Source organism: Eptesicus fuscus, chromosome 9 (genome assembly GCF_027574615.1).
Source record: "Eptesicus fuscus isolate TK198812 chromosome 9, DD_ASM_mEF_20220401, whole genome shotgun sequence".
In the NCBI taxonomy this organism is placed as follows: Eukaryota; Metazoa; Chordata; class Mammalia; order Chiroptera; family Vespertilionidae; genus Eptesicus; species Eptesicus fuscus.
In genome coordinates, this window is record NC_072481.1 from 101,241,882 (window position 1) to 101,259,245 (window position 17,364).

Here is a 17,364-nt window from a genome sequence, read left to right on the forward strand (position 1 = left end):
AGCACTGTGCAGAGGTGGGCCTCTTCACCTGCTCAGTGCCATAGTAGGTAGGGGCAGCAACTCCATCCGGGTCTGGCAGCTCCACCCTCAGAAGCCATGAGCCTTGCTGCTGCCAACGCCACTTCCAGAGAAGCCTGGGCACACGGCCTTAGGGATCTGAGCTCAGGTCCCCATTTTTGCCTACCCAGGGAAGCTTGGAGCAGTGGTTAAGGGTGCAGGCCCAACCAGCACCCACTAGCTATGGAGCCATGTCTGTGCTTCGGCTCCCCCTGTGTAAGAAGGGGCTTGCCACAGCCCCTACTTCCTAGGGTTGTTGTGAGCATTAAGTTGATAAACACATCTGCGTGCTGGGGACAGTGCCTGGTACCATGGAAGAGCTCAGTAAATACGGCGATGTCATTATTTCATTGTTATTGGGCGGGGGCTGGCAGCGACAGTGCTCTGCCCGATTCCCATGATGCAGAATACCTTCATAACCATCAAGTTCATGGTTGGATGTGTGGGCAAGGGCCCACCAGCCTGCCAGCCCCTGACTCCCTGCCTCTGTGCCAGATGTGGATGAGTGTGAGCTGGGCACGCACAACTGCCAGGCGGGCTTCACATGCCAGAACACCAAGGGCTCCTTCTACTGCCAGGCACGGCGCTGTATGGAGGGCTTTCTCCAGGACCCCGAGGGCAACTGTGTGGGTGAGTGGGGTGGAGAGCGCCCTGCCCTGGGTGTCTTTCGAAAGGGTCGTGGGCTGGGGACTCTGAGGGTTTAGAGATCAAGGAGATCTGACTTGTTGTTCTTACTCTCGCCCAGCCCCAGCAGTCACCTGCAGATCAGAAGCTCTTTTCCTGAGCTGTTAAACCTTGGCTGAGTTACTTCTCTAGTCCTCAGTTTACCCATCTCTGAGGTTGGACTGGATGAATGTGTACCCAGTTTCTTTCAACCCAGTTAATAGGAAGGATATATTTTATATCTTGACATGGCGCACGCACACGCGCGCGCGCACATACACACACACACCCACACACGCAACTGGAAAATAAGCCTCACAAAACATTACAGCACGTGGTACAGTAATGGGACCTGGAGGCTGATTGCATGTGTACTCATGGGTTGAGATCTGCAGTTTCACCAGAGACTGGCCTCGTAGTCCCCATGTGGGTCTGATGAGGCCATCTCTCTTCCACGGCTTCCAAAGAGCCCGTGGTCTGCAGCCTGGAGGCTCCATCCACCCAAGGCTGCTGACCACGAGGCCTGGAGGCAGGGCACCAGCTCCTCAGAGAGGCACCATCTAGGCCACACTCAGCTGCGGAGGGAAGACAGAGGGAGGTGGAGAGGCAGGCACTGCGTGGCCAGCCACTGTGCAGACAGAAGTGGATATGTTAGAATACAGCTCTGTCACATGCCCTCTCCACAGCTGTGGATGTGTGTCCCCATCTTACAGGTGGACACGTTATCTGAAAGCTTTCTTAAGACGCTTTGGGGATCCTTCTAGCCAATCTGGGTTATGGAGCACTTCCTGAGGCACCCCCTTAACAACTGTGTCCCAACATGGTCACAGGACATGGGCACCTCCTCAGGACACTTCAAGCTGTGGACAGGGGAAGTTCGCTTTGGTCTGCCTGAGACACCCCAGCAGGGTCGGGCAAGGTGGGGCAGGGTCTGCCCGACTGCAGGCGTTCCTCAGGGACTCACTCACCGACATTCCCGTAGCCACTGCTGGATGTCTGGGTGGAACAAGACGTCTTAGAGGGGAGAGATTAAATAAGCAAACACATTTATACAAGTGGCAGCTATCCAAGGGTGCTTTCCGCAGTAATAAAACAAGTAGAGATATAAGCTAAAGGGTTTCTCTACCTACAATGGTCAGGCAGGGCATCCCTGAGGAGGTGGCATTGGGGCAGGGCCTGAGGAAAAAGGGAGCCAACCATGAAAATATTAGGGGGTAGTGTGTGCCAGAGGAGGGGTGACAGCATGTGCAAAGGCCCTGCGTGGTGCTGTGCCCAGGCCTGGTGGGATGAGAAGGAGCCAGCGGGCTGGGCACAGTGTGCAGTAGCAATAGAGGGTAATTGGACAAGCTGGCAGGTTTGGAGAGGCCAGAGGTGGGTGTGACTTGCCACAGTTACCCTAGAAGTCAGCCTTGTTTCCCTCCACCCCCTGGCTCTAGCTGCTCTGTTAGAAAGCAACTGGCAGGCGCTTGGGTTCTGAAAATTGGAGCCTTTTGTGCCATGGAACAGTCTGACCCCATTCCTACCCTGGGCTGATCTGGAGCCTAGGACCGCCTCCTCCCAGTGTAGCCCTGGACCCAGATGCTGGGGCTGGGGAGGGGCTGTGCCAGGCTCCCTGTCACCCATACCCACCTCTGCAGACATCAACGAGTGTACATCACTGTCTGAGCCATGCCGGCCTGGCTTCAGTTGCATTAACACGGTGGGCTCCTACACATGCCAGCGGAACCCACTGCTCTGCAGACGTGGCTACCACGCCAGCCAGGACGGGACCAAATGTGTAGGTAAGGCCAGTTAGCTCTCTGCTCCCTCCCTGCCCCCCCCCCCCCCCCCAGCCAGCCTTGGCCTTTCTGGGTTCCTGGCCTGTGGGAGACCCCTGTAGGGAGCGAGCTTGGGCCTCAGGATGTCTTTCTTACCTGCCCCTGGCAGATGTGAATGAGTGTGAGGCGGGCATGCACAACTGCAGGGAGGGCCAGGTGTGCCACAACCTCCCTGGCTCCTACCGCTGCGACTGCAAAGCCGGCTTTCAGCAGGATGCCTTTGGTCGGGCCTGTGTAGGTAGGTGGAGGCTGGTTGCCAAGACCCCCATCCAGCTCCCCTGAGCGGTGCCCACCTGCCCCAGGCCAGCCTTCTGGCCACCTCCTCCTTTCTGAAAGCCCCTACCTCACCCTGCCCTCTCTGGGCTTGCCTGCCCTCCTGCCTCTTGTCTAGCCATGACTCTGCTCCCTCTGCTCTTCTCAGCCTCATCCCCGTTGCCCTCTTCTCTTGCCCCTTGCTGTGTCTATCTGTCCCTCCATCTGTCTCCAGTCTCCCTCCAACACTCTCACTGCCTTTCTCCCCTGTCCTCAGTCTTTTTGCTCCCCCGTCTCTGTCTGGCTCTCTCCCTATCTCTTCTGGGTCCCGGGATCCCTCTTCCAGCCCCCTCTTATACCGGGGGTGGAGGGAGCCAACTTCCGGGAGTTGCCCACCCGCCTTCGTGGCCTGCCCACAGATGTGAATGAATGCTGGACTTCCCCTGGCCGCCTATGCCAACACACATGCGAGAACACACCTGGCTCCTACCGCTGTTCCTGCGCCTCCGGCTTCCAGCTGGCTGCTGATGGCAAGCACTGCAAAGGTACCGCTGACCCAACCCTCTTCCCCAGCCCTCCTCACTTTCCTCCTGGGGAGGAGAGTCTGCTGAGACCCTTGGGGAAGCTGTGCACCTCTCCTTGACCACTGGGCCTGGCAAAGGAGCCGGCCCTGCCATGGGTCAGGACCAGGCCAGGACAGAGGAGTGTGACCAGGCCCAGCTGCATCAGACAGCATTTGAATGGACTCCCAAACCTGACCTCATTCTCACTCATTCACTCATTTGTATTACAATCACATGTGAGCACCTCCTTGTGCCCGGCTGTTGTAGGGATGGGGCCTCTTCCTCTGAGGCATTGCCGTGGTCATTCATTCACTTTATGGCTCTTAAGCCTTCACACACCCCATCCCTACCTAATGCCCTTTCTCCACTGCTCTACTGGCTGAGGGTAGAACCTCAGAGATGAAACCAGTGTGGCCTCTGGGCCTGGAAGCTCAGAGCCTGGGAGAGGTCATTCATTCATTCATTCATTCATTCTGTGTGCGGTGAGGTCCTGAAGATCTAGATGGGAATCAGTGGCCTGCGAGGCCCTGCCCAATCTGATTTCCCTCCTCCCTCTCCCTGCACTCACTCTGTTCTGACCACACCCACTGGTCCTTGAGGGCGCCATCTCAGGGTCATTGCTCTGGTACCTTCTTCTTCCTGGAATGCTTCCTTCGATACCTCCCAGACACAGTCCCTGCTTCATTCTCTGCTCTTTCTCTGTTGCACTTGCTACCTTTTGACACACTGGTTATCCTACTCATTTAATTCGCTCCATCTCTCCTCCGTTCCTCTGCAGCACAATCAGTGGGACTTTATTCCTCTTGTTCATGGTGACATGCCCAGTGCCAGCAGTTCTTAGCTGGGTGACTGAAAGACCCATCTTGCCCGCAGAGTCCAGTTGGTGTTCCTTCTAAGCTGGGAGACCACGCTTCACTCAATCACCCACTCATTGTTCTGCCCACATTCTCCTGCACATCAGCACTTGCACTTCCCCTCCCCCATGCAGTGGCTGATGTTAGAGGCCTGAGGGGTTCCTTGTTAGCACCTGGGTGGCACTTGGAGAGCCATGTGTGTCATGTGCTGAGGACCCTCAGTCGGGAAGCATCTAGTTCCTGACCAGGGATCTGAGTCCAACCTTGTGGCTGCTGCTTCCAGGCAGCAGGCCAGGCCAGGACTCCATAGTAAGTCCAGCCCTGCCCCTGCTCAGCTGCCTGCCCCAGGTGTGCCACTTGTCCTTACCTGGGCCTCTGATTCCTCATTTGCTTAAGGGGAGGCTGGAACTAATGTTCTCTCAAGAGACACCCCAGGTGAGCCTGGAGTCTGGTTCTCATCTCTGGGTTAGGGGATTCCACTGTGACCCCCACTGGTCTCCCTGTAGATGTGAACGAGTGTGAGGCCCAGCGCTGCAGCCAGGAGTGCGCCAACATCTATGGCTCCTACCAGTGCTACTGTCGCCAAGGTTACCAGTTGGCCGAGGATGGGCACACCTGCACAGGTACCTCAGCTCTGCCCAGGGACCCTTCCTGAGAGGCACCCATTCCCTGACTACCTGGCTCCCAGAGTCTCTGCTTGGCCAGGGATACAGAGGACACTCAGAGGCTTTAGCATCAAATCAGAGTTGGAGTCCCATCCCTGTGATCTCTGGCTGTGTGACCTTGGGAAGATGCTTTCTGAGTCTAACCTTAGACTCCTCCCCTGCAAAGTGGAGACCTGGTCCTGACCTGAGTGGGATGAAGGGTTCAGTTGAATGCGCCCAGACCTGTGTTTGGTACCTGATTATTCCTTAGCTGGTAGTATTTGTGGAGCAGCCCCAGGGAGCAAGCACTAGAATGGGAGTCCTCTTTTTGCTGTGTGGCCTTGGGCAAGTCTCTTCCTCTCTCTGAGCCCTGTTGTCCTCCTCTGTAAAATGGACCCCTGAGCTCACATGGCTGTGAGTGCCTGGGCCCTGCTGTTGGGCAGGGTCACAGAGTGAACCTCTCTCTGGCAGACATCGACGAGTGTGCTCAGGGTGCCGGCATCCTTTGCGCCTTCCGCTGTATCAACGTGCCAGGGAGCTACCAGTGTGCATGCCCAGAGTGGGGCTATACCATGATGGCCAACGGCAGGTCCTGCAAGGGTAAGCAAGCGGTCCCTGTCCACCAGAGCCTCAGCCAGGACCCTAGCAGATTTGGAAAGCCTCACACAGCATTCTGTGCACTTGGAGCTCTGACCCCAAGGGCATAAGTGCAGAATGGCCAGTGCCTCTGGTGATCTGTGGCTGGGATGGGAAAGGTCAATCTTTCTGCTTCTTAACCCAGCTTAGAATTTCCCAGACTTGGACTCAGCTCTGGGCCTTGCCCTAGGAGCAGGACAGAGATCCTGTGGGTGGTTCTAAAAGACACAAGAGACCTGTCTAGTGAGAAGTCTGCAGAAGAACAGCCTAAGGGTTCCCAGTCTCTGTTCCCAAGTGTTCAAGATGCTATCCAGGCCAGCCAGGTCTTTGGACCCAGAGGGTGAGGTGGGTCCACCAAGTGTAGGCAAAGGGATCACAGAAAGGCTTATCCCAGAACCACATGCTGAAAAGACTCCCCAGTCAGAGGTATGCAGGGCTGGGAAGGGATACAGAGGAGAACGTGGGCTCCCTGGCACTGGAGACATGCAGAGAGGGTCTGGGCAGTCACCTGTTAAATGTGCAATTGAGGGACTTCTTCCCAGGATGGGGAACCAGGTTCTGTGACATCTAATCTTCTAAGTTGGAGAGCTATGATCTTTAGTTCCATCAGAATATACTGAGGCCATCAAATTCTGGCAAGTGACCAGCGCAAGGTGGAACGGTCTGGAATCCACCTGGCGCAGGTTATAACAGCAGCACTGGCAACCCCCCTGGGAAAACCAACCACTCAGCTCCTCAGAGCATGGCCACCTGTGCCTCCTGGCATGCATGACCAAGTCTTTCCAGGCGGTGGAGCTGAGAGCCTCAAGTCCCCTGGGTTGCAGCTTTGGTCTCCTGGTGCTTCTGGGGGACCAGGGATCAGGGTTGAGGCTTGGAAGGGTACAGAGCTAGACCAACGGTTGCTACCTATAAGTGAATCCTGAGATCAAATTCGTAGGTCTCAGCCAGCTGTGTGGTGTGTGTGTGTGTGTGTGTGTGTGTGTGTGTGTGTGTGTGTGTTTAATGTAGAGTAGAATATAGGATCAGGTAGGGTGGAATAGACGTGAGGTAGGTCAGAGTGCACTGTGCCCATAAGGCTTGTTTCAGTTCACATGTGTGCCCTTAGTCCCAATGCAAAAGGATTCTTTACTGTAGGTTGATGTAAATTAATAATAATAAATTAAAAGGTTCTGAGAGAAAACAGGTAAATTAGGACTTGGAGGCCTGCTGGGCTCACTCACAGAAGCTGACCTCGGCCTCCCTGGCTGGCTGCTAACCACGCTGCTTTTTAATTTAAAAAATAATTGGTATAGACTTCATAAAAGGTAGGGATTTCACCCACCATAAACTGAACTGTGTAGGAAACATTTTATGTTCCCAGAATATGACTTCATTCTTGAGATCGAGGCTCTGTCCCTGATGGAAAAACAGTGTGGTCACTTCTAAGAAGGCTGTCAGAACCGAGTGACTTTTGCTCTTGATGGCACTTCAGGTTGAAAACCTGGTCACATTCAAGACTGTCTCTCCTTGGCCCCTCCTCCCTGGCATGCTAGCCAGGGTCAGAGGAGTGCCCAGATGTCCAAGGTGCCTGTGCTATACCAGAGGGCTCACCGGGCCCAGGCTGTGCTGGCTACAGGCGCGTCTGATCACAGTGCTGATCTTGCCCATTTGTCCCCTCGTGCCGTAACCAGTGGCCCACTTCTAGGAGATGCAAAAGAGCTGGTGAGGCGCAGTCTCCTCTGTAGTCCAAGCTGCATCATCAGCCACCACCGGGAGGTCCTCCACACATGACACTTTTATTTTCTGTCCAAACTGTTTTGCTGGAAGAGCCTGCTGTCACAGGTGGACGGGGCAGAGCTCGAATGCTGGTTCTGCCTGGTCATGTCTGCTTCCCAAGTCATGTCCGCTTCCCAAGTCATGTCCATGTGGTGCCCCTGTCTGTGGCCACTGACCTTTGAGCTGAGCAGTTGCTCCTTTGCGCTCCCTGGTCCTGTTCTGACTTGGACCAGGCACTGAGTCTCAGGGCTCCAGCGGGGAGGCCTGGGGCAGTGTGTGCTGGCCAGTGCCCCATGTCAGCACCTGTCCTTCTCCAGAATAAGAAACTGGAAAGAAAGAGGTTAGGGCATGAGACTCGGCCCATCCCTGGAACATGTGCTGAGGGAAGGGCCTTGACCATATTTGCTAGAATGTGGAGTGTTGCCTAGCACATGATAGGTGCTCATTGAACATGCCATCATGCGACTGAGCTGAGAGGCAACTATTGCCGATATTTGGACGTTTTTCCTTCCAGTCTCTCTTTATGCCAATATATATATACACATATATACAGGGTAGAGCAAAAGTAGGTTTACAGTTGTTCATGTGGAAAATAATACAATCTATACTAATAAAAGGGTAATATGCTAATTAGACTGGGAGACCTTCCAGGAGACCTTCCGGACGTTCTTCTGGACAAAGCCATGGTGGCGGGGCTAAGGTAGAGGTGGTTAGGGGCCAAGAGGGGAGGGCAGTTGTGGGTGATCAGGCCAGGATGGGACAGCAGTTGTGGGTGATCAGGCCAGTGGGGGGGGGGCATTGTGGGTGATCAGGCCAGTGGGAGGGGCAGTTGGGGGTGAGCAGGCTGGCAGGGGGGCAGTTGGGGGCAAGCAGGCTGGCAGGGGAGGCAGTTGGGGGCGAGCAGGCCGGTGGGGGGGCAGTTGGGGGTGATCAGTCTGGCAGGGGGGCATCCCCCAAGGGGTCCCAGATTGGAGAGGGTTCAGGCTGGGCTGAGAGACACCCCCCTCCATGCATGAATTCCGTGCACCGGGCACTAGTCTCTATAATAAAGAGCCAGGGTGTAACACCTTTACTACAGAAGCTCTACCAGACCAGAAGTCAGTGCTAGGTTGCTGTTGTAACCCAGCACTGACTGCTTCCGCTGCAGGCGCGGTGCCCCAGCACTGACTGCTGAGGGGGCTGCAAATCAGGGCCAGAGAGAGGCCTGAAGAGAGAAGCAGGGACTGATCCGTTGCCTATGTGGCAGCTTTTGACCAGCACCTGCCTCTCACTTTCTCTCCCAGTCTGGCCAGCAGCCACGCCTCCATTTCTCTTCAGGACTCCACTGGGGCTGCTGATCAGGCCCCATTGATAGGCCCAGAGATGCTGACTGGCATAGAAACTGACCAATCAGAACCAAATCTGGGTGAAGTGTGAGGAACCAATGGCTGCCTAGGAGGTGGAGCTTTTGACTGGCATAGAAACTGACCAGTCAGAACAAAATCTGGGGGCTTAGAGGTGTTTCTGTCCAGGGAGAGCAGTGGATCCCGAGGCCGGCTCCAGCAATGGCCTTCACAAATCTACAGAAAGTGCTCATCAGTGACAGCCTGGACCAGGGGTCCTCAAACTTTTTAAACAAGGGGCCAGTTCACTGTCCCTCAGACCATTGGAGGGCCGAAGTATAGTTTAAAAAAAACTATGAACAAATTCCTATGCACACTGCACATATCTTATTTTGAAGTAAAAAAACGGCAAAAGGGCCCATGGGCCGTAGTTTGAAGAGGCCTGGCCTGGATCCTTGCTGCCGGAAGATCCTGCAAGATGGAGGGCTGCAGGTGGTGGAGAAGCAGAACCTGAGCAAAGAGGAGCTGATAGCTGAGCTGCAGGACTGCAAAGGCCTTATCCTCCGCTCGGCCACCAAGGTGACTGCGGATGTCATCAACGCAGCAGAGAAGCTCCAGGTGGTGGGCAGGGCCGACACTGGCGTGGACAACGTGGATCTGGAGGCCGCCACGAGGAAGGGCATCCTGGTCATGAACACTCCCAATGAGAACAGTCTTGGTGCTGCGGAGCTCACCTGTGGGATGATCATGTGTCTGGCCAGGCAGATTCCCCAGGTGACAGCTTTGATGAAGGATGGCAAATGGGACCAAAAGAAGTTCATGGGAACCGAGTTGAATGGAAAGACCCTGGGAATTCTTGGCCTGGGGAGGATCGAGAGAGAGGTGGCCGTCCGGACACAGTCCTTCGGGATGAAGACTGTAGGGTATGACCCCATCATCTCACCAGAGGTCTCGGCCTCCTTCAGCATTCAGCAGCTGCCCTTGGAGGAGATCTGGCCCCTCTGCGACTTCATCACTGTGCACACCCCTCTCCTGCCCTCCACCACAGGCCTGCTGAACGACGGCACCTTCGCCCTGTGCAAGAAGGGCGTGTGCGTGGTGAACTGCGCCCGCGGAGGGATCATGGACGAGGGCGCCCTGCTCCGGGCCCTGCAGTCGGGGCAGTGCGGGGGCACAGCGCTGGACGTGTTCTCGGAGGACCTGCCTTGGGACCGCGCCTTGGTGGACCACGAGAATGTCATCAACTGCCCCCACCTGGACGCCAGCACCAAGGAGGCCCAGAGCCACTGCGGGGAGGAGATCGCTGTCCAGTTTGTGGACATGGTGAAGGGGAGAGCCCTCGTGGGGGTCGTGAATGCCCAGGCCCTTACCAGTGCCTTCTCTCTGCAAACCAAACCTTGGATCAGTCTGGCAGAAGCTCTGGGGACTCTGATGCGAGCCTGGGCAGGGTCCCCCAAAGGGACCATCCAGGTGGTAACACAGGGCTTAACCCTGAAGAATGCTGGGAACTGCCTGAGCCCCGAAGTCATTGTCAGCCTCCTCAAAGACACTTCTAATCATGCGGATGTGAACTTGGTGAACTACAAGCTGCTGGTGAAGGAGGCCGGCCTCAATGTAACCACCTCCCATAACCCCATTGTGCCAGGAGAGCAAGGATGCGGGGAAGGCCTCCTGAGCATGGCCCTGGCAGGTGCCCCCTACCATGCTGTGGGCTTTGTCCAGGGCACCACACCTGTGCTGCAGGCACTTAATGGAGCTACCTTCAGACCAGAAGTGCCTCTCCACAGGGTTCTGCCCCTGCTCCTGTTCCAGGCTCAGCCCTCCAACCCTGCCATGCTGCCTACCATGATTGGGCTCATGGCAGAGGCAGGCATACAGCTGCTGTCCTACCAGACCTCAGTGGTGTCCGATGGGGAGACCTGACACATCATGGGCATCTCCTCCCTGCTGCCCAGCCTGGATGCCTGGAAGCAGCATGTGACTGAGGCCTTTCAGTTTCATTTCTGACCTTGGGGCTCACCAGGACCAGCCTTGGGGACTTTGTGATCAACATTGACAGGTCACATTCCCGGGGCTGACACCACTTATGTGGTCTGACCCCTGTAATAACCACTTAATAAACAGCCCACCCTCCCCCCACCCCCCCAAAAAAATAACCAAATCTGGGTCAACTGTGAGGAGCCAATGGCTGCCTAGGAGGAGGAGCTTTTGACGCTGACTGGCATAGAAACCGACCAATCAGAACCAATTTGGCTGGCAGAGGAGGGCAATTGGGGCGAGATCAGGCCTGCAGGGGAGGGCCGTTGGGGGCGAGATCAGGCCAGCAGGGGAGGGCAGTTAGGGACGAGATCAGGCCACAGGGAGGGCAGTTGGGAGCAACCAGGCCGGCAGGAGAGGGCAGTTGGGGGCGAGATCAGGCCAGCAGGGGAGGGCAGTTGGGGGTGAGATCAGGCTGGCAGGGGAGGGCAGTTAGGGGCGATCAGGCAGGCAGGCAGAGGCAGTTGGGGGTGAGATCAGGCTGGCAGGGGAGAGCAGTTGGGGGCGAGATCAGGCTGGCAGGGGAGGGCAGTTAGGGGCGATCAGGCAGGCAGGCAGAGGGGTTGGGGGCAATCAGGCAAGCAGGCAGAGGCAGTTAGGGGCAATCAGGTAGGCAGTCAGGTGAGCGGTTAGGAGCCAGCAGTCCCAGATTGTGGGATCGGGCCTAAACTGGCAGTTGGGCATCCCCCAAGGGGTCCCCGATTGGAGAAGGTGCAGGCTGGGCTGAGGGACCCCGCCCCCCCCCCTGTGCACAAATTTCATGCACCGGGCCACTAGTAATTAATAATAATGCAAGAGTAAACTCTTGTTTAGTCACAACTGTAGACCTACTTTTTGCCCCACCCTGTATACATAGAATATAGTATTAGCTAAAATCATGGGGAAAATAACCTGGAATCCTGCTTTCTTAGTGTATGTGAAGCTCTTACCAGCATTCACCTCAATATGGGCTAGCTTTGAGCAATGCTGTTAGTCTCCCCACTGACTCTGTCCCCCATTTCTGCATGTCTGCTGTGGCATCGCCACCCCAGATGGGGCTACAGTGGTGCCCCTGGGTGTCCGGCCCTGTTGGGCTCTCCCTTTGGCTTCAGCTCTCCAGGAGAGGCTTCAGGGTCAAAGCCCCGCAGATGCCAGGGGCCTGGCAGCACCAAGGGGCAAGGACCCTGGGGTCCTAGGGAAGTCCTGCAACAGCTTCCCCAGCCACTGACCCTTGGGCTCCTCCTGCCACTTCTGAACACATGTGTCAATAGGGCCAGGGCAGACAGTAAGAAGCTGCTTCCACCCTGTTCCTGCTCCACCCCACCCGGCTTCAGGGTCAGCACCTCCTGCTCCCTCTTTGGCGGCCAGCGGCGTAGAGTGAGGAAAGGAGGAGGCCATCCCTACGTGTACGTTCAGTTATTGAACCATCAGGGAAGCAACCACACCCATCCTGGCCCCACCACCTCTGGCCGCCTGCCATGTTTTCTCCCACATTGGGATCGTGACATAGTTGGCAGAGAAGGAAAGTGGGGCTTGGCGAGATGAATAGTGTGAGTTGGTCTGAATTGTGAAGCATAGTAGGCAGAGCCTAGAGTGAAGCAGGCCGGAGTCCAGCCATGGCCCTGCCCTTCCGCAGCTGTGTGACCCTGGGCACGTCTGTGCATGGGAGGCGACCACACACCTGCCTCAGGGTATGAGGATAGAGGAGTCAGTAAGGGTGGCATGCCTTGAGCATGAATGGACATAAGGTGGTAAACTGGGGTACAAATTGGCTATTTCTGTCAGTGCTTTTATGTTGTGGCTGCTATCGTTAGGAGTCAGCCTGGCATCATGACTGGGTCCCACATTTTGGCATTAGGTGGACCTGGCTTCAGCCCCAGCTGCTGTGCTGACTGTTTGTGACCTTGAGCAAGGTCATAGCCCTCTCAGATTTCCAGTTTCCTCCTCTGGGAGGCCAGTGACTCTTACCCCATTGGGCTGGTAGGAGGGTTGGGTGAGAAGAAATCCCTAAACGAGGTCAGTGTGGAGGACTGGAGAACAAATCTGCAGTCCTCCAGGGAAGTGCCTGGCAGCCCCCGCAGCCCCCGCCCGGCACAGCCTTGGGCCTGCTGAAGCTGTCCTCTTTGAGCTGAGCGGCTGATCTTTACACAGAGGTCTCTGGAACCCATTTACTTGATCCATGAGCCATCTTGGAACACACACACACACACACACACACACACACACACACACACACACCTCGTGCTTGCTTCTCTGAGCATTCCTCAGAGAGATTTACCCATGTGTTCATGTGTGTGTGTGTTTTATGTGTGTGTATCTGTGTGGGTGTGCTTAAGCACATGTGTGTGCTCAACGATGTGCACAGGAAGCATGAGCATGTCTGTGCAGTTTATGGGCATTTGTGTCTGTGAATTCGGAGTCTATTTACAAGCGATGAGTCTTGAACTTCCATCCAACAATACATGGAGAGTGCATGCTCTGTTGGCCTCTGCTGGGCTGGGGCCACCACAGGACCGAGGAAGACGCTCTCCCCTGCCTTCCTGGAGCCCACACTGAGGCCAGGGAGGGTGGGAACTGAACAGAACAACAAAATAGCCGGGTGTGTTTGAGAGCAGGACAAGCAGTATGAGGAGAATGAAATGGCTTTTAATGGAGGGGATGGGAGAGGAGGACCACTGCAGGGTAGTCAGGGGAACACCCTGTAGGGTATGACCCTGAGCTGAGACCTGAACAATGAGACGGAACCGACCTTGGGAAGATGTGAGGAAAGTGGTGCAGCCGTGGAACAGCATGTGCACAGGCCCTGGGTGGGACAAGGGTCAGGGCATTGGGGAAGCTCAGAGGGATCTAGCAGAACTGTAGCCCGAGTGGAAGGAGAGGGGTTGTTCCGTAGGGCTTGGTGTCAGTAGGCGGGCCTGAGTATTTATACTGGGAGCATGGGAAGCCCTCAGTGATCATGACAAAAGATCATTTTCATTTTAAAGCCAGGTCCTCTGGCTGCTTGCTGGGCATGGAGGGGACTGGATGGGATGTGAGTGGCACAGGCTGGAACTGTGAGCTGTGGTCTTGCAGTCAGGAAGAGCTGCTCTGAGGCCCAGGCCTCAGCTTGGGTGATTCAGACAAGGGTCCCCAGCTGTGAGGGAATCCCTCCCATGACTCTCCTCTCCTCCCCTCAGACCTGGATGAGTGTGCACTGGGCACCCACAACTGTTCTGAGGCCGAGACCTGCCACAACATCGAGGGCGGCTTCCGCTGCCTGCTCTTCGAGTGTCCTCCTAACTACATTCGAGTCTCTGAAACGTGAGTGTCTCCACCCCAGCCCTGGGCCCAGGAACCCTGCACAGATACCATGCTGCCCAGGGGAGAGGCCAAGTGGCCGCGGCCCCTGCCTTAACCACCTCCTGCTCTTCACCTCCCCCCACTGCGGAGTCTGTGGTCAAATTGACTACAAGTGGCACAAATGAAAGCACCTGCAGAAAGTTCAGTCTAGAGAATGAAGAGAAGGTACATAGGAAATCTCCCTTTCTATCTTTCTCACACACGCACATACATGCCATGCTTGTTATCTATTTCTGTGTAACAGGTTATCCTAACACTTAGCACTTCAACCTGACAACCAGTTATTCTTTAAACAGTTTTGGAAAGTCAGGAATCCAGGATCAGCTTAGCTGGATGGTTCTGGCTCAGGGTCTCATGGGGCTGCAGAATCCGCCATCCAATCACGTGGTTCTGGTCAGGAGGTCTCAGCTCCGCACAATGTGGGCCTGTCCATGGACATGCCTTCCCCAGCACAGGTCATGGAGAGAGTGAGAGACATTTTGCAAAAGTGACACATGCTTATAAAAACATTCAAATAATAGGCACTGGCCAGTGTGGCTACGTGGTTAGAGCATTGGCCCGTGGACCAAAGGGTTTTGGGTTTGATTCCCGGTCAAGGGCATGTACTTGGGTTACAGGTTCAATCCCCAGCCCCAGTTGGGGTGCCTGCGGGAGGCAACCAATCCATGTGTCTCATGTTGGTTTCTCTTTCCCCCTCTCTCCCTAAAAAAAAAAAAAATCAATGGAAAAAAATCTTCAGGTGAGGATTAACAAAATTTTTTTTTCAAACAATAAAAGTGTGCTAACCAAAGTTTTTGTCCCTTCCCTCAAACAAACCATACAGTTGCTGACTGGTTGGAGTGTGTCCATCTTCTCTTTGGTCTGAACATAAAGGGCACACAGCTGCCCTGTCTCTGGTGCACTCAGCCGTTCTGCCTTGCAGCTCTTGTGTCTGCATGTAGCCTGCCCCAAATGCTGTTTCCTGCATGCATGTGTCCATAATTCATTTACCGCTGTCCTGCTGGCAGTTTCCCATTTTCCACTAATATACATGGGGAATGTCCATGTGCATGTGTGTTGGGACATTTTAGGGAGTATGTCTAGGGGACTCTGGGCAAGTGACCTTCCTTCTCTGGGTCCTGGCTGCCTCCTCTGCAGCAGCGGAGTGACAGCAGCACTGTGGGTTGGTGTGAGCATCAGATGAATGAAGATGCAAGTGTCACACAGTGGACGGCATGGCATAAATGCCGTGTCTGTGCGGCTGGCCATGTTGCTCCTGTGCCGGCCTTGTGCTGTGGCCTTCTGCTCAGATCTCTAGAGTTGCTGAGCCCTGGTGCCTAAACAGCATCCCATTTCGGAAGTAGTGAGTTTTTATAGTGATTTAACAATGGAGGGCCAAGATGAGGTCAGATTGTTGCTATGCTTAACAATTGAGGCCTTGGCCCCTAGGGTTTGGCTTTCTCGCCACCCTCATCCAGCAGTGCTGGTCTTGAGGCTTCTACCTGAAAAATGGCAGGGCATCCCAACTCAGAGGAGGAAGTGGCCCAGAAGCAGTCAATCAATAGAAGAAAAGGAATTTGGAAAATGATTGCAATGATAAAATCACTCTGGCCTGGGAATCTATTCCAATGGACAGTGTGCCAGTAAAGAAAAGGCAGAGAGGAAGGAGCATCGGGGTGCACGAGAGCTGCGCCAGGCACTGTGGTGGGCGCTGCCTGTGTATAAACTTACTCCACCCCCCACCCCACTCCCCCCAAAGGAAATGCCTTACAGATGAGGAAGCTGAGACCCGCATAGTAAGGAGACTTAGCAGATGCTACAAGGCTACTAAGAGTAGAGCTGGGGCCAGCTGGCCCTTGAGCCTGCCTCCACCATGTCCAGGATGGTGGACAGCAGGGGTGGGAGAGCCCGGGATGGTTGTTCGGGAGCCCTGGCCCTCTGACCAAGCCCCGTGCATCCTGCAGGAAATGTGAGCGCACCATGTGCCATGACTTTTTGGAGTGCCAGAGCTCGCCAGCTCACATCACGTACTATCAGCTCAACTTCCAAACTGGCCTCCTGGTACCGGCTCACATCTTTCGCATCAGCCCGATGCCCGCCTTTGCAGGGGACACCATTGCCCTCACCATCACCAGAGGCAACGAGGAGGGCTACTTCGGCACACGCCGGCTCAATGCCTACACAGGTGTTGTCTACCTGCAGCGGTCAGTGCGTGAGCCCCGGGACTTCGCCCTGGACGTGGAGATGAAGCTCTGGCGGCAGGGCTCTGTCACCACCTTCCTGGCCAAGATGCATGTCTTCTTTACCACTTTTGCCCTGTGAGGTGCCTGCCTGAGCGACTGTGCAGGGCTGCAGCACTTGGGTGCCCCTGCTGGTCCCTGTGCCACCCTCCACACCACCCTCCAGTGCATCTCTTTCTTTGGGTGCTCAGCACCGTGTGGATGGGGCCTGGTTTTGGGGGTGTTTTTTGCTACAACTGGAAAATAGCCTAATTTTGCTGAATGGATTCCTCTCAGGTTTCTGGGAGGGATCTTGGCAGCAGGAGCTCGAGAGCAGCTCAAGGTCACTTCAGGTGCCTGTGGGTGGAGTGAGAGGACCAAAGGCTACATGACGATTAATGGCGGGAAACAGACCATGCGGGGCTTTGGACTCAACTGGATGGCCTGTCCCCAAAGTTGACATTCCATTTCATGTTTCACTGTGATTACTTCTTCACTTTAAAAAACCATCGTAAGTGTTTTTGTTTAATTATAAAAGTAGTACATACACACTGCAAAAAATTTCAAGTAGTACAAAAAGGTTATAAAGTAAAAAGTGACAAAAGAAAAATCTTTACTTCTGTCAAGTGTTTGAATCTGATGGTGTGCCTGAGGGTCCTGGGTCCCAGCCTGGGTGTTGAGTCAGTCTGTTCATTAAGAACCTCCTTGATGTTTGATGAAAGGAATAAATCCAAACTAGGAGTCCCATTGAGATGACAAGTTTGTGGTGTAAACATGCTGGCATTCTGCTCCTGTCTTCTTTCACCAATGCTTCTCCTCCCTCCTTCCCGTCTTCTTCTCCTCCTTCCCCAGTGTGGCCCTCAGCTGGTGTGTCACCTCCCCAAGTGTGGCCCATGGCTGGTGTGTCACCTCCCCAAGTGTGGCCATCTGCTGGTGTGTCACCTCCCCAAGTGTGGCCATTGGCTGGTGTGTCACCTCCCCAAGTGTGGCCCCTGGCTGGTGTGTCACCTCTCAAGTGTGGCCCTTTGCTGGTGTGTCACCTCCCCAAGTGTGGCCATTGGCTGGTGTGTCACCTCCCCAAGTGTGGCCATTGGCTGGTGTGTCACCTCCCCAAGTGTGGCCATTGGCTGGTGTGTCACCTCCCCCAGTGTGGCCATTGGCTGGTGTGTCACCTCCCCAAGTGTGGCCCCCGGCTGGTGTGTCACCTCCCCAAGTGTGGCCATTGGCTGGTGTGTCACCTCCCCAAGT

At 55.1% G+C, this 17,364-nt stretch overlaps 2 protein-coding genes across 9 annotated transcripts in view; both read left to right on the forward strand.

The window, feature by feature from the left end:
* The window catches only part of FBLN2 (fibulin 2), a 101,453-nt gene extending 84,586 nt beyond the window's left edge, over positions 1-16,867 (forward strand). For 6 of the 8 annotated variants that reach the window (XM_028135302.2, XM_054721610.1, XM_054721608.1 and 3 more), the window contains 8 exons: positions 553-687; positions 2,358-2,501; positions 2,647-2,775; positions 3,209-3,334; positions 4,713-4,829; positions 5,322-5,450; positions 13,756-13,879; positions 15,862-16,867. In XM_028135302.2, coding sequence (XP_027991103.2) covers positions 553-687; positions 2,358-2,501; positions 2,647-2,775; positions 3,209-3,334; positions 4,713-4,829; positions 5,322-5,450; positions 13,756-13,879; positions 15,862-16,219 — 1,262 coding nt within the window. In that variant the 3' untranslated portion in view covers positions 16,220-16,867. The remainder of the gene's footprint in view (positions 1-552; positions 688-2,357; positions 2,502-2,646; positions 2,776-3,208; positions 3,335-4,712; positions 4,830-5,321; positions 5,451-13,755; positions 13,880-15,861) is intronic. The other 2 variants (XM_054721611.1, XM_054721613.1) reach the window with 2 other exon arrangements.
* On the forward strand, positions 8,786-10,486 carry LOC114228684 (D-3-phosphoglycerate dehydrogenase-like). Its single transcript, XM_054721615.1, has 2 exons — positions 8,786-8,838; positions 9,004-10,486. Exons 1-2 carry the CDS (start codon positions 8,786-8,788, stop codon positions 10,484-10,486), a joined length of 1,536 nt encoding a protein of 511 aa, XP_054577590.1.
* Positions 16,868-17,364: the final 497 nt, after the last annotated feature.